A 14088-nucleotide genomic window follows, 5' to 3' on the forward strand; every position below is an offset into this window, starting at 1 on the left:
ACTTCTTTTCTTAATTGTTTGTTACTTGTGTTTCTTCTTTGTTTTTTGTTATGGCTCATATTTAAAGTGGTGAATCTTCTAAGCCTTAATCTCCACAAAAAACATTTCTTATGGGAGACTTGGCAGCGGCCAAAAGAACTATAGCCCAAAAAGATGAAGAGATGAGGCAAATGGAGGAAAGACTCCAAAGGCTAGAATTAGCCTATGAAAGACCCCAAAAAGGAAGGCGGCATCATCAAAGGCATGAATCAAGAAGTTATCAAAATTATGGTGGCCATGAAGAAGAAGACGAATGGAGGAGGCATCCTTTTGAAGATAGGTGCCAAAATGTGGCAAAGCCTTTTTTACCATATGTAAAATTGCCTAGTTTTAGTGGGGAAACTGATCCAGTGTTTATTTAGGGTGGGAGGCTAAGGTAGAAAAAATCTTTAATGTGCATGAGGTCCAAGATGAGCAAAAGGTTAAATTAGCCTCCTTAGTATTTTTGGATTATGCCATGTAATGGTGGCACAAACTTGTAATGGACATTGGTTTAAACAAGAGGTCAGTCGTTGTCTCTTGGGAGGATTTGAAGTTATGCATGCGCGCTAGATTTGTGCCTCCACACTATAGGAAAGATTTGTTGAAGCTCCAACGGCTTCAACAAGGAGCACAAAGTGTGGATGCTTATTTTAAAGAACTTGAAACAACTTTAACAAAAATAGACATGCATGAAAGTGAGGAGTCAAAAATGGCTAGGTTTGTAAGTGGTCTGTGAAGGGAAATTCAAGATGTGGTAGAATTATATGAGTACTCATCTTTAAGTGGCGGCATTCTTCACTTATCTTGGAGTCATTTCACCATCCAAGTGGCGTGCAACCATTATCTCATAAGCTTCCTTTTCCTTCATATTTTCCTTCCATTATCATTCCATTTTTTTCATAAACATGTTCTTATTTTGCTTCCTTATGTTTATTTGGTTTTTACATGTTGCTCTTGTTTTCCTTATGTAATTCCACACCATATATTGTCATCATCTTCACCATATAATTGTATTTTCCTTTTGCCTATGTGAAATGAACATTCACATCTACTTAACCACTTGGTTAAGTTAATGTCCAATGAGAATTTTCCTTAAGTTTTCACTATTAATTTTCTAACAATCTCAATCATAAATCTAAAGTGTCACCTTCAATCCTAAAATCAAATCAAATCACAGTCTCTACTAATTTTAAGAATTGTGAGAGGTAATATTAGTCTAAGATGTGCATACAACACTATACAATTTGAAGGTGCAATCTTGAACATAAACCCTTTTTATTAAAAAACTTAAGTCAATCTGTGTCGGTGCAACTAAGAAACAGGATCACAAAACACTATTCCAATACGCCATATGCAAAATAAAAAGAAATTAGCAAAACGAGGTAGGTGTCAGGATAAATAATGTGCAAACCTAAAAAAAGAGATCACTAAGCGGATTACATTAATCATTATAACTCAACAGAGAAAAATAAAATAAAATAATGCTAAGAAGAATAAAAAATGCAATGAAAACGACAAAAAAGTTATATTCAAACATGAGTCTAAAACCCTTGTCATACCCTTGTAGGAAGTAGTTAATGCTATTGTCGAACGCCATATGGGATGTCGATCTCGTTGCGATTCACGACCTCCTTTCTCATTCAATGAAACTGTACCGACCCGTCCTCGGGCGTTGACCAAAGTCAAACATACGATGGGACCCACCAAGGGGCTCCAAGGAGGAAAGTAAGTGTTGAACGCCTTGGGCGTCGCCAGGTATGGACGTCGCCAGGTATGGACGTCGCCAGGTATGGGCATCGCCAGCTTTGGGCGTCGCCAGCTTTGGGCATCGGCAAGTTTAGGCGTTGCCCACCTTAAAGGCGTGACCCGTTATCCTGAGAGTGTGCGTTGGGCCAGATGGTGCCACCCCCCGATACCCACGGGTAGGAAAGACCGTGGAGGGGGCGGCACAGTAAGAGGCCACGGTACGGGCGTGGAGGCCTCAGGCCTCAGCACCACAGAACAGTAATAAAGAGATGAGAAAGGTGGCTTCAAGGCCATATTTCTAGTACCAGCGGGGAGTGACCTGACTCGTGAAGTACCCATGTATGAGGTGTAGAGACGCGGCCATCCACGCCACCTTCAGAGAACCACTGGGACAGACACGACCCGGGAGAGGGCCACGTCCCAGGGGTAATCTACGTGCATGGTGCGAGAGAAAGGCTGAGATACTCCCAGGGCGAGTGACTAGAGCCTGGGGCACATGAGTTGGCACCCAGGTAGTCATCCCCTACGCCGGATGCACTTCAAGGAGGGAAGACTTACGCGTTGGGATTTCCCTAAGTTGGGTTACAGCGTCGTAAGGCCTCCCACGTGGAGTTGCGCTTAAGTCATAAGTGATACGTGGCAACAGCACTGAAACACAAGGTATATAAGCTTTCCTGAAAGCTTAGTGAGGTACGTTTTGACGTTTTTACATTCTTACACTTTTACACACGCTGGAATCATTCGCTAGCTTACATACTGTACACACGAGTGACTTGAGCACGAGAGAGAAGTTCGTTAGAATACAGTTACACCCCTTCAGAACATCGGAGTTATGGTGTTCCGATACGGAGGTGCATAGTGTTTTCTGCCTACTAACTTGAGAGTCGGAGTGCAAACGGCCGCGAGGGCGCCCTTTGTTCTCTCTGTTTCAGATACTAACGGCGGTGTAGGGTGAAGATCTGGAATCTAGAACGAGGGAGTCTTTGATACGCGAGTCGCAGCTATGCACTAACCACAATCTGGTCAACCGACAGGAACATTTGGCGCCCACCGTGGGGCCCGATCTAAAACATCAGTCCCACCGCAAGTTTTTGAAGGTTTAGAAGCAGATTCTGTGGAGGTTTTTCGAGAATCTTGCAAGATTCACCGTTCATCTTGAAGTTTCACGAAGTTTCACCGTTTGTTTTCGGTCTCGTTCAAGTTTTCACCGTTCGTCTTCGAAGTTTCGCTCAGTTCCACCGTTTGTTCGTGGTTTTGCTCAGTTTCACCGATCGTTTCCCAGTTTTCCTGAGTTTCTACCGTTCGTTTGCGTTTCTGCTCGGTTTTCACCGAAGGATTTTCAAGAATCACCATCACAATTCAAAGTTCTTCAAGAAACTACAAGAAATGAGGACAACAAGGCAATGTTTGACGCGCGCTGAGAGCGACAACATGACCATGCAGCAGGTCATGGAAATGATGCAAGCCTTCAGGAGGCGATGGCAGCATCAAAGGTAGAATAGGAGCGCATAGAGGTGGACCTCGCGGCGTCGCAAGCGAGGAACGAAGAGTTATGTTGCGCGAACGAGGAGTTGCGCCGCGGGTTGCGCAACCACCCTGGGATTCGTGAAACGGAAGACCGCGAATGTTTCACGCGACCTAGGGAGTTCTCCACGCCGTTCTCGCAGTCGATCATGGAGGCGGTGATCCCTCACACGTTCGTAGGTCCGAAGGTGACGTTCACGGGGATGGAAGACCTCGAGGCCCACCTCACTGCGTTCCACACACAGATGATCTTAGTTGGCGGCTCTGATGCCGTGAGATGCAAGCTCTTCATGAGCACGTTAACAGGAATGGCCATGGATTGGTTTATCAGCCTTCCAGATGGCCACATAACCTCCTTCGCACAGCTCTCACAGCTGTTCCGAAAGCAGTACATTGCGAACCGAGCCCCTCCACCAGTGTCGTATGATCTTTTTCACGTAAAGCAGTATCAAGGCGAGACCTTGAAAGAGTATATCAACCGCTTCGGAGCGTAGGTGGTGAAGTTTGGCACCACGGAGGAACCAATGATTGTTTACGCGTTCAGGAAGGGGATGTGCCCTGGACCTTTATGCGAATCGATCATCCGAAGCCGCCCCGAACCTTTGCAGAAATCAGGCATCGCGCGGTGTAGCACATCGCAATAGAGGGCGAGGTGTGCGAGAAGCGCACGAGTGTTGCACCAGCATGCCCAAGAGCGTCGTCACGTGCACAGCCCGCCAGGGTGAACGAGGCCGCGACTGGAAGGAAAGGACAGGAGAGGAAGCGCCCATATGAGGTGAGGAGGCCCCAGGCAAGGGGGCGATCGGAGGGGAATAGGCTGGTGAGGGAGGGAAATAGGCCGTTGAGGCATAATTTTGTGGTGGAGTTGAAAGAGCTAATCGTCGTGCCTAATATTGCAGATAGGCTAAGGGCCCCAACAAAGACTGACAAAGTGTTGGGACCTCACAAAGACGCATGGTGTGAGTTCCATCAAGCGTTCGGGCATCACATCAACAACTGTTTGGCGCTGGGCCATCAGTTGGACGAGTTGTGATATGATTCCAATAGCTAGATATAGATGATTCTTTGACATTTTATGGAATCAACTTGAGTTGGAGAATGAATAGGCACTTTTAATAGAAATGGATCAATGTTCTATGTTTCAAGAACTCACCAAAACTTGCACCAAACACCAAACTCACATGGAAGACCCATTTCTTGCCAATTGAACCGATTAAAAGGTGTAAGAAAGCAAATGAACCAATTAAATTGCTTAAAAACTGAACTGCACCGAACAACACAAAAGGAAATGAAGAAGAACCAAACGAATCCAACAAAAGAGAAGAAGAAGAAGAACCGAACTAAAACAAGAATTAAGCTAAACATGGAGATGAAATGAAAAGATGGAGGATAGAGGAAACTTATGTGAATGAAGAACTTGGTTGATGAACACGCCACTTGAAGGATGAATGCTCCAAGATAAGTGTGAATTGCTGCCACTTCAGGGAACCAAGGCTCTCAAGATGAGACTAGGAAGAGGAGAAGACAAGTTCTCACACACTCAATCACCAATTTGGGAGAGTTTTGATACTATAAATTCCAAATCTGAATTATGAAGGACCTAAGCCCTCCTTTTATAAGAGCAAGGGCCGGTCATTTACAAAGCTTATTCCATAAGCTACCCAAAAGACTCCTAAGCTCACGCCCCCTACTAAGCTCACTCCCCAAGCTTCTAGAATTTTCTAAACTAAGCCTAAAGATGCTTTTACCAAAGAGGTGTCTAATGTTTCCCTCTAAGCACCTTTTAATACAAAAGATACTATAAAAAGAGAAAACAATCTTCCACTATTTCCTAATTCCTTAAACTTGCTCCTTGTAAGCCTATGAGGTGGGCTAATGACTTCTTGAGCGTCTATTGATTGTTGGCTTCTATTTCTTCTTGATCTTGATCTCCATCAAGTTGGTAAAGAGTGGGTTCCTGAAGGACTATCTGGCTGGGTCTTCTACGGTCGTGGCCTTGGCAGTACCAGAAGAGGATCAGGCACACGAGATGCCGATCCATGGGAAGTGCACACCATTTCTGATGGCTTCTCAGGAGGAGGATGCACTGCCTCCCAGCGCAAGAGGTATGTGCGATCGGTGAACTCAGTAGCTGAAGAAGGAATGGACGACCCGTGGGAAGCAGACCTTGTGTTTACAAAGGCTGACCTACGCGATGTCCTCCCCCATGATAATGACCCTGTGCTCATTTCGGTCGTCACCGCTGGGAGAAGGGTACACCGAGTCGTCATGGACCAGGGCAGCTCCGCAGACGTCATGTTCTGGTCCACATTCAACAAGTTGCAGTTGTCCCCTGATCTGCTGAGGCCATACACGGGATGTATGTATGGGTTCGCAGGGGACCAGGTGGAGGTACGTGGCTACTTGGAGCTGAGGACGACGTTTACAGATGGAACAGCGTCACGTACCGAGAGCATTCGATACCTAGTTGTGAACGCCAATTCGGCCTACAACATCTTGTTGGGAAGGCCTGCGTTGAATAGGCTAAGGGCAGTGACTTCCACACGCCACATGAAGATGAAGTTGCCAGATCTTAGTGGTCGGGTAATCGTGATCAAGTCAGATCAGGAGGAGGCCCGGAAGTGCTATGAGAACAGTTTAAAAACAAAGAGGGGCGTCTTCGCGGTGACGAAACGCCCGGGCCAAGAAGAGACACCCATGGATGTAGAACCCGTGGAGGCGTCGCCCAAGGATTACATACACGGAGGGAAACGCCTATCGAGGCGGAACCCATAGAGGAGACGCCCGCTGGGGCGGAGCCTGGGAAGGAGGCGCCGGTAGGCGGCATCGTGAGAGGGGACGCCGGTCGTGGCGTGGCCCGTGCAGAGGACGCCCGGGAGAAACGACCGGAACCAGTTGAGAACATCATCGAGAGACAGATAAGTGGCAGAACCTTCCGCTTGGGACGATGCCTAAGCCAAGAGGAGCAGGACCAGGTGACGGTTGTCATCTCGCGTCACCTGGACGCGTTTGCATGTTCCGCCTCGGACATGCCAGGCATCGACCCCGACTTTTTGTGCCACCATCTCACTATGGACTCCAAGGTCCGCCCAGTGCGACAAAGAAGGAGGAAGTTCAATGAGGAGAGGCGTATCGTGATACAGGAAGAGACTAAGAAGTTGTTGAGCGCCGGACACATCAGGGTGATAAAGTACCCTGAGTGGCTGGCCAATGTGGTCTTAGTGAAGAAGGCAAATGGGAAGTGGAGGATGTGCGTAGACTTCACAGATTTGAATAAGGCGTGCCCCAAGGATTCGTATCCTCTGCCCAGCATCGACGCGTTGGTGGACAGCGCTTCGGGCTTCCAAATGCTGAGTTTCTTGGATGCATTCTCGGGGTGCAATCACATCAAGATGCATCCACATGATGAGAGCAAAATGGCGTTTATGACCGAGACGTGTAGTTACTGCTACAAGGTCATGCCATTCGGGTTGAAGAATGCAGGCGCCACCTACCAGAGATTGATGGATAGAATCCTTGCACCTATGCTAGGTAGAAACGTGCAGGCCTATGTTGATGACATGGTGGTGACCTCCCAGGAGAGAGGGCGACACACAGCTGACCTGGAAGAGCTGTTTGCCACGATAGCTAAGTACTGCCTCAAGCTGAACCCAGAGAAGTGCGTTTTTGGGGTTGAGGCGGGAAAATTTTTAGGTTTTATGCTCACTGAGCGGGGAATAGAGGCGAACCCCGATAAATGCGCAGCAATCATCGCCATGAGGAGCCCAGCCTCAGTAAAAGAAGTGCAGCAGTTGACGGGGCGCATGGCGGCCCTGTCAAGGTTCGTATCAGCTGGTGGAGATAAGGGCCACCCATATTTCCAATGCCTGAAGAGGAACAGCCGCTTCGTGCGCACAGAAGAGTATGAGACAGCTTTTCTCGGGCTGAAGGAGTACCTGGCGACGCGTCCTGTGTTGTGTAAGCCCCAAGCAGGCGTGCCCCTCCGCTTGTATTTCGCAGTAACGGAGTGGGCCATCAGCTATGTGCTGGTTCAAGAGCAGGATCAGGTGCAGAAGCCTATATACTTCGTGAGCAAGGCCTTGCAGGGCCCGGAGATGAGGTATCAATCTTTGGAGAAAGCAGCCCTGGCAGTAGTATTCTCTACCAGGAGGCTCCGCCACTATTTCCATAGTTTTACGGTGGTGGTGATGACGGATCTCCCCATCCACAAGGTGTTGCAGAAGTCAGATATCGCTGGAAGGATGGTTCGTTGGGCGGTGGAGCTTTCCGAGTTTGATATAGTATACGAGCCCAGGGGATCCATCAAGGGACAGATTTATGCAGACTTAGTCGCAGAGCTCTCACCAGGAGGCGCCCAACAGGAAGTGGAGCTTGATTCCCAGTGGTTGTTATCAGTAGACGGATCCTCGAATCAGCAGGGAAGTGGCGTCGGGATAGTCTTGGAGGAGCCCAATGAGTTGTTGATTGAGCAAGCCCTGCGGTTTGCCTTCAAGGCAAGCAACAACCAAGCAGAGTACGAGGCCCTGATCGCAGGAATGCGTTTAGCCAAGGAGATGGGTGCGCGAAGCCTCTTGGCGAAGAGTGACTCGCTACTGGTCACGGGGCATGTGACAGGGGAATATCAAGTAAAGGACCCGCAGATGGCGTTCGCGGCGTTTGAGTTGGTGCACGTCCCGAGAGAGCAAAATGCCCGTGCTGACCTGCTCGCCAAGCTGACCAGCTCAGGCAAGGGGGGAAGGCAGAGGGCCGTCATCCAGGAGACCCTCAAGGCGCCGCGAAAGTATGTAGCAGATAACAGAGTGGATGTCCTCCAGATCAGTACGTCCAAGGGAAAGCCGGAGAGGCATCGGTCTTTAACTCAGGGGACGGCGAGAGCCCCTAGCGTAAGTGTCTATGCGGCCTCGCCCGCAGAAGGGGACTTCATGCAGGTGTGCGCCCTGGAAGAAGGAGACACGTGGATGACCCCCTACAGACGCTACCTTGCAGATGGGATCCTCCCAGCGGAGCCAGAAGAGGGCAAGAAGGTGAAAAAAAATTATGCAAGGTATACCCTGGTGGACGGGACGTTATTTAGGCATGGGTTTACACACCCAATCTTGACGTGTGTAAGTGGAGATGAATGCACTAAGATAATGGCTGAACTTCATGAAGGAATTTGTGGAAGCCACGTGGGGGGGAGATCGTTAGCATCCAAGAACGTGCAGGCTTTTATTGAACAACTGTAAGGCAAGATTGCGTAGGGTACGCCCAGCGGTGCAAGCAGTGTCAACTACACGCCGATTGGCACAAGGCGCCGCCAGAGGAGCTGAGGTCAATTTACAGCCCGTGGCCTTTCCACACTTGGGGAATTGACATTCTGGGGCCTTTCCCACTGGCGATAAGGCAGATGAAGTACTTGATAGTAGCCATCGAGTACTTCACAAGGTGGATAGAAGTAGAACTAGTGGCACAGATTACTGCACAAAAGGTACAACACTTTGTTTGGAAAAACATTGTGTGTCGGTTCGGTGTGCCGAGGCGTCTGGTCTCGGATAACGGTACTCAATTTGCGAGCCAGCAACTTGGGAAGTTGAGTGCATAATTAGGCATCAAACAGGTGTTCGCATCAGTCGAGCACCCCCAGACGAACGAACAGGTGGAGTCTGCAAATAGAATCTTGTTGAGAGGATTGAAGAGGAGGCTTGAAAAAGCCAAGGGAGTCTGGGCAGAGGAAGTACCAAGGATAGTGTGGGCTTATCACACCACGCCCCAGACCTCCACCATGGAGATGCCTTTCAGCCTCGTGTACGGATCAGATGCGATGATCCCGGTAGAGATTCACGAGAGCTCACCATGTTTCCAGAACTTTGTGGCAGAGGAGTCCAACGAGGAAAGGAGGGTGAATTTGGACCTGTTGGACGAGGTCAGGGAGGAGGCGAGAATAAAGGCTGAGGCGGTGAAGAGAAGGGTGGAGCGCCAGTACAGCTCCAAGGTGAGGCCTCGCCAGTTCCAGGTGGCGGATCTCGTCATGCGCAAGGCTCATCCGTACGAGTTAGAAAACAAGTTGTCGCCCAATTGGATTGGGCCCTTTAGAGTGACCGAGGCTAAGGGGAACGGATCGTATAGGCTTGAAACTCTGGAGCTAATTTGAAGCCTGGAACGCACCTGTAACGCAGCTAATTTGAAGTTTTACTTTAGTTAAAAACTTTATGTAGAACATAGTTTAAAAGGGACACTATTTTTCCCTCTCGGGGGTTTTTTAATGAGGTCACCAAAGTAAAAAGCAGTTTAAGCATACATTGTCTCGAATTTCCCTTTCTCACAATGTAAAGAAACGTTAAAAGAAAAGGGTGCGGTTCATTAAGAAGCGAACCCGCCACCTTGGACGTGAAGACACCCCAAAAAAAGTGGCGGGAGCGCACTCTTCGAGCATGGGTGTCAAGTTTGAAAGGTACGCATAGCATAGTTAAATCCGGGCGTCTAGTCCCTGGGCAGGGGTTAACGGATTCCTTCGGGACGCACCCTCCCCATGTAAGAACGGCTAGCCCCGATGTCTGATGTCTAGACACCTCGCAAGGAAGTGGCGAGGGGCGCCTCCTTCGAGTGTGGGCATCGGGCAGTGAGGAGGTTCGGAGCAATGGAGAACCAGGCGACTTGGTGCAGATACACGCCATGTAGGAGAAGCGCCATCCTTCGGGAAACCTTCTCCTTAGGCGTAATCGCCAAGTCCCTGGTAATCTTGGTGTTTAGACACACCGGGGACGATACGACACTTCTTTCAGCATGTCTCTCCTCGGGCGTGGGCACCAAGTACACTAATCGCCTTGGTGTGTTTAGACACACCAGGGACGAAACAGCGCTGCCTTCAGGCAGACCTCTCCTCGGGCGTGGGCACCAAGTGCGCAGAGATAATGATGTGATTCCAATAGCCTCATAGAGAAAGGTTCTTGACCTTCTTAGGAATCACCTTGAGTTGGACATTATAGAGGCACTTTTCTTAGAGTTGGATCATTGTTCTAAGACAAGAACTCACCAAAAACTAGTACCAAATCCCAAACTCATTTGGATGTTCCAATTATAGTCAAATTGAACCGATTAAAGTGGAAGAAAATGCAATTGCACCGAACATATTACTTAAGGAATGAATTGAACCGAACAAATGAGCTAGAAAAACAAAGGAACAAGATGAATGGACAGAATTATAAAACTGCCGAACCAAAAACTCATAAAAACAGCAAGAATACCAAACCAAAACTCAAGAACACAAGTTAACAAAAAACAATTGAAAGAGGAGAAAGGAAGGAGAGAAGAATTGCTCATGAAGATGGAAGGATGTTGGATGATCTCACCACTAGAAGTGTGGAATGCTCCTAGATGAGAGTGCTGCCGCCACTTGAGGACTCCATGGATCCATCAAGATAAGACTAGAGAAGAAGGCTCAAAAGCTCTCCAATGATCACTCAAAATTTGAGTAGAGTTTTCTTAGATTAATTCCAATCTCAAATTTACAAAGAGAGCACCTCTATTTATAACCTAAGGTGCTCAAATGTAAGCTACACAAATTCAAAAACTCCCTCCTAAAAAGGCTTCTAGAATTTGCCCCTAAAACAAAGCATGAGGAAGGTGTGATCTCTTCTCTCACTTTGGCACCTCCTTATTTACTCCTACACCTATCTACTAACACCCCCCCCCTAAGACTCTTAACTAAAGACTAAAAGATGCTTTAACAATAGAGGTTTCTAATGTTTCTGATCCTGTCGACAACTCGAGCGTGGAGGAATCGCTTCGCAGCTCTCTCTGCCCCGTCTACGCGACTGTGTTATCTGCAAAATCACCCTCAGAACCTTCTCTAGGATCTCCAAACGTGACCTGCAAAACACACAGACGGCGCCTCTAGCGGCCGTTTGCACTCCGACGATCAAGTTAGATCACAGAACCACCAATGAGAAAAACTAGTAGTGTGTGTGAAAACTCTTGCTCTCTTTTTTTCTCTTTTTTCTGAATCTCACCCTGATTCTCTTTTATGCCTCTCTCTGTATCTGGGCCTAACAGAATTCTGTTATGCCCCTCTGGCATGTGTCAGAACCCTGTTATGCTTTTCTGAGACAACGTACCTCCAGAATCAGTAGAGTGTGAGTGTCTGTGCATGTCTGCGCGTCTCTGCGCTTGGCTGCGCTTGTCTGTACCTTTAGCGGTACGGAGTGCACCTTTATCTGACCGCGCCCTTCTCAGATGATGACACGTGGAGGCATGCGACTCACATCTAACCATACACGTGTCACTACTTGAAGGGCTCTAGCGCTTCTCTTTGTGTGCTAAGTTATTCCCTTGCGGAGTAACTTAGCATATTTCTTCCATCTGGGTAAATCGCATACTCTCAGGAGAACGCCAGGTGTGGCTGGTCTAGGCACACTCACCAAGCGTTGCTCTCTGCGTAAACGGCTTACCTTTCACAGTGTCACGCACGTAATGGGTTGAGGGAATAACCAATCACTGACCGGTTTACTAGGTCCCTCAGGCCACTCTCGTGCACGATTCCCTGAGATGTGCTCATGCGAGGTCCGTGCGTAATGCTCTCGCTGGGAACCTCAGTCCCAGTTTAACTGCGTATAACACGAGACCCCGATGACCATACACCCGTTGACTGATCAGTGCTCTATTGCTTCTCGCGTTCTGCCCCCAGGCGTTCATCTGGGAACTGGTCTGTTGGTGGCCACTTGGTTACTGACCACCGATCACCGTTCTGGGTGATCTGTCCCCTGACCTCTCTGCCGCCTGATCTGTCGGTGGTCACTTGGTTACTGACAACCGATCACGTTCACCCTGTTCTATCTGTCACCTGGTCCACGTGTCACCCTGCGAGTGGTCCACGTGGTTGTCTTCTGTTGACGTCATCGACTACCGATGACCGACCGGATCAGTTTCCCTCTAAGCACCTTCAACAATATTCTTTATTATTTAATACTTGGCCTTGCCCTTTATAGGATGGACTTGGGCTTGGGCTTGGGCTTTGGGCTTGGGCCTCTCTTTATTTTATGTCTTCTTTTAATTTTGAGAAGACTAGAAGGAAGAACTTCAAGTGTGATGGTGAATGGCCTCTTCCTTCATTAATAAAATCCTCCTTTACTTGATTCTCATCAGATAAGGACCAGTCGCCTTGGTGTTTAGACACCCCGTGGACGATACGGCGTTGCTTCCAGCAGGCCTCTCCTCAGGCGTGGGCACCAAAGCGCAACTTTGTCCCAAGTGTCTAGACACGCTAAGGACGAAACGACCTTGCGTTCAGCAGGTCTCTCCTTGAGTGTGGGCACCCAGCACGAGTAAGTAGGCTTCGACAAAGATAAGTCCTCCTTCGCCTTTGAGCGATGTCGAGGCCTGAAGAGTTAAGTCCTCCTTCGCCCTCGAGCGATATCGAGGCAATAGAGGAGATGTGCCCTCCTTCATCTTTAAGCGATGACGAGGCCATTAACACCTTCGGTGGTAGGTGCCTCAGGGCCACGAAGGGTAAGTAAAGATCAAGCTAAAAGTTTATTACGAGTTAAAGAAGCAGAAGGAATTCGCGGAGCAAGTGAAGGCAATGGCCGACACAAAGATAAAGCACAGGCACGATTACCAAGTAGTAAAAGAAGAGAAGCACTAGTAAGAATACGAAGATAAGGTGATCAATTATATTCAAACGTAGCGGTACAAAGAAATAAGCGTTTATGAAGTTATAAAGTCAGAAAGGAGGTTAATCCTCAGGAATCTCTAAGTTTACGACTTTGCCTTCGACGATGTGGTTGAGAGGGCCGCAGCTAGACGTGTCGATCCCTGGGTTTGCACAAGCCACTTGGGCTAGGGCCTCTGTGAACCCATCAGCAAAGGCACTTGCGGCATCGTCGATTAGCTCTTTCTCCGCCTTTCCAAAGCGCTCGGCTTGTGAGGCTAGCTCCTTGTCTTTAGCTGCTAAAGCTTCGTCCCTCTCAGCCCGGAGTTTTGCAAGTTCAGCTTCCAGCAAGTCGAAGGCTTTAGTCTTGGCATCGAGCGCCGCCTCAGTCTCGCCCAATTTTACCTCTTGAATGACACAACGGTCCTCGAGGTTCTTCTGTTTGGTTTTGGAGGTTTCAACGGCGTCTTTAAGCTCAGCGATCTCCACACGAAGAGGCACAGTTTGCGCCAGTAGTTCAGCGTAGGTTTGCCCAGCTTCGTGGAGTCTTTTGTTGGCGGCGTCTTCCGCCTTCTGAGCCTCCTTCAAGGAGTCCTTGTAGGATTCCTCTTGACGAGCCCAATGACGCTCCGGGATCTGCTTTTGTTCCTTCAGGGAAGCCAACTCTTTTTCAAGAGCCTGAAGAGTTGAGAGATCACTGGCCTTGGCTCTAGCCTGGTCACGCCAAGAGTTGGCGCAAGCAAGGAACGCCTCAAGATAATAGGCCATACTCTCCTTTTTTGCCTCTTCAGATGGGCCCCCTGGCATCGCCCGACGCAAGTAGCCCCTCAGTAATTCTTGGACTGGTTGGGGAAGCTCTGGAGCCGGTGTAGGGGTAGGTATGGGCTCAGACTCAACCCCACCCTCTAAATCCAGTTGATGGGGCGTCGAAGTAGCGGTTGGAGGGTGCTCCCTCAAGGACTCAGCACCATGGTTGGAGGAAGAGGTGGAGGTGACGACCTTGGTGGTCTTCCTCCTTTTGAAGACTTGCCCATCCTCGGTGTCCTCGTCATCTTCGGAAGGGACCACCACCACCCCTTTGCCTTTGTCCAGGGGGGCTGGTGTGGTTGCAGTCTCGACCATGGTGAGGGGCACGGCCGCGATGGGAGGTGGAGAGCTAGGATTGTGGGTGG

The 14088-nt window shown here is 48.8% G+C and overlaps 1 protein-coding gene across 1 annotated transcript; it reads left to right on the forward strand.

Moving 5' to 3' along the window:
• Positions 1–9052: 9052 nt before the first annotated feature.
• Positions 9053–9421, forward strand: LOC137838457 (uncharacterized). The gene has a single exon (XM_068647701.1). The coding sequence runs from the start codon at positions 9053–9055 to the stop codon at positions 9419–9421; it is 369 nt and encodes a 122-aa protein (XP_068503802.1).
• The last annotated feature ends 4667 nt before the right edge of the window (positions 9422–14088 follow it).

This window comes from Phaseolus vulgaris, chromosome 4, assembly GCF_000499845.2.
Source record: "Phaseolus vulgaris cultivar G19833 chromosome 4, P. vulgaris v2.0, whole genome shotgun sequence".
Taxonomy (NCBI): Eukaryota; Viridiplantae; Streptophyta; class Magnoliopsida; order Fabales; family Fabaceae; genus Phaseolus; species Phaseolus vulgaris.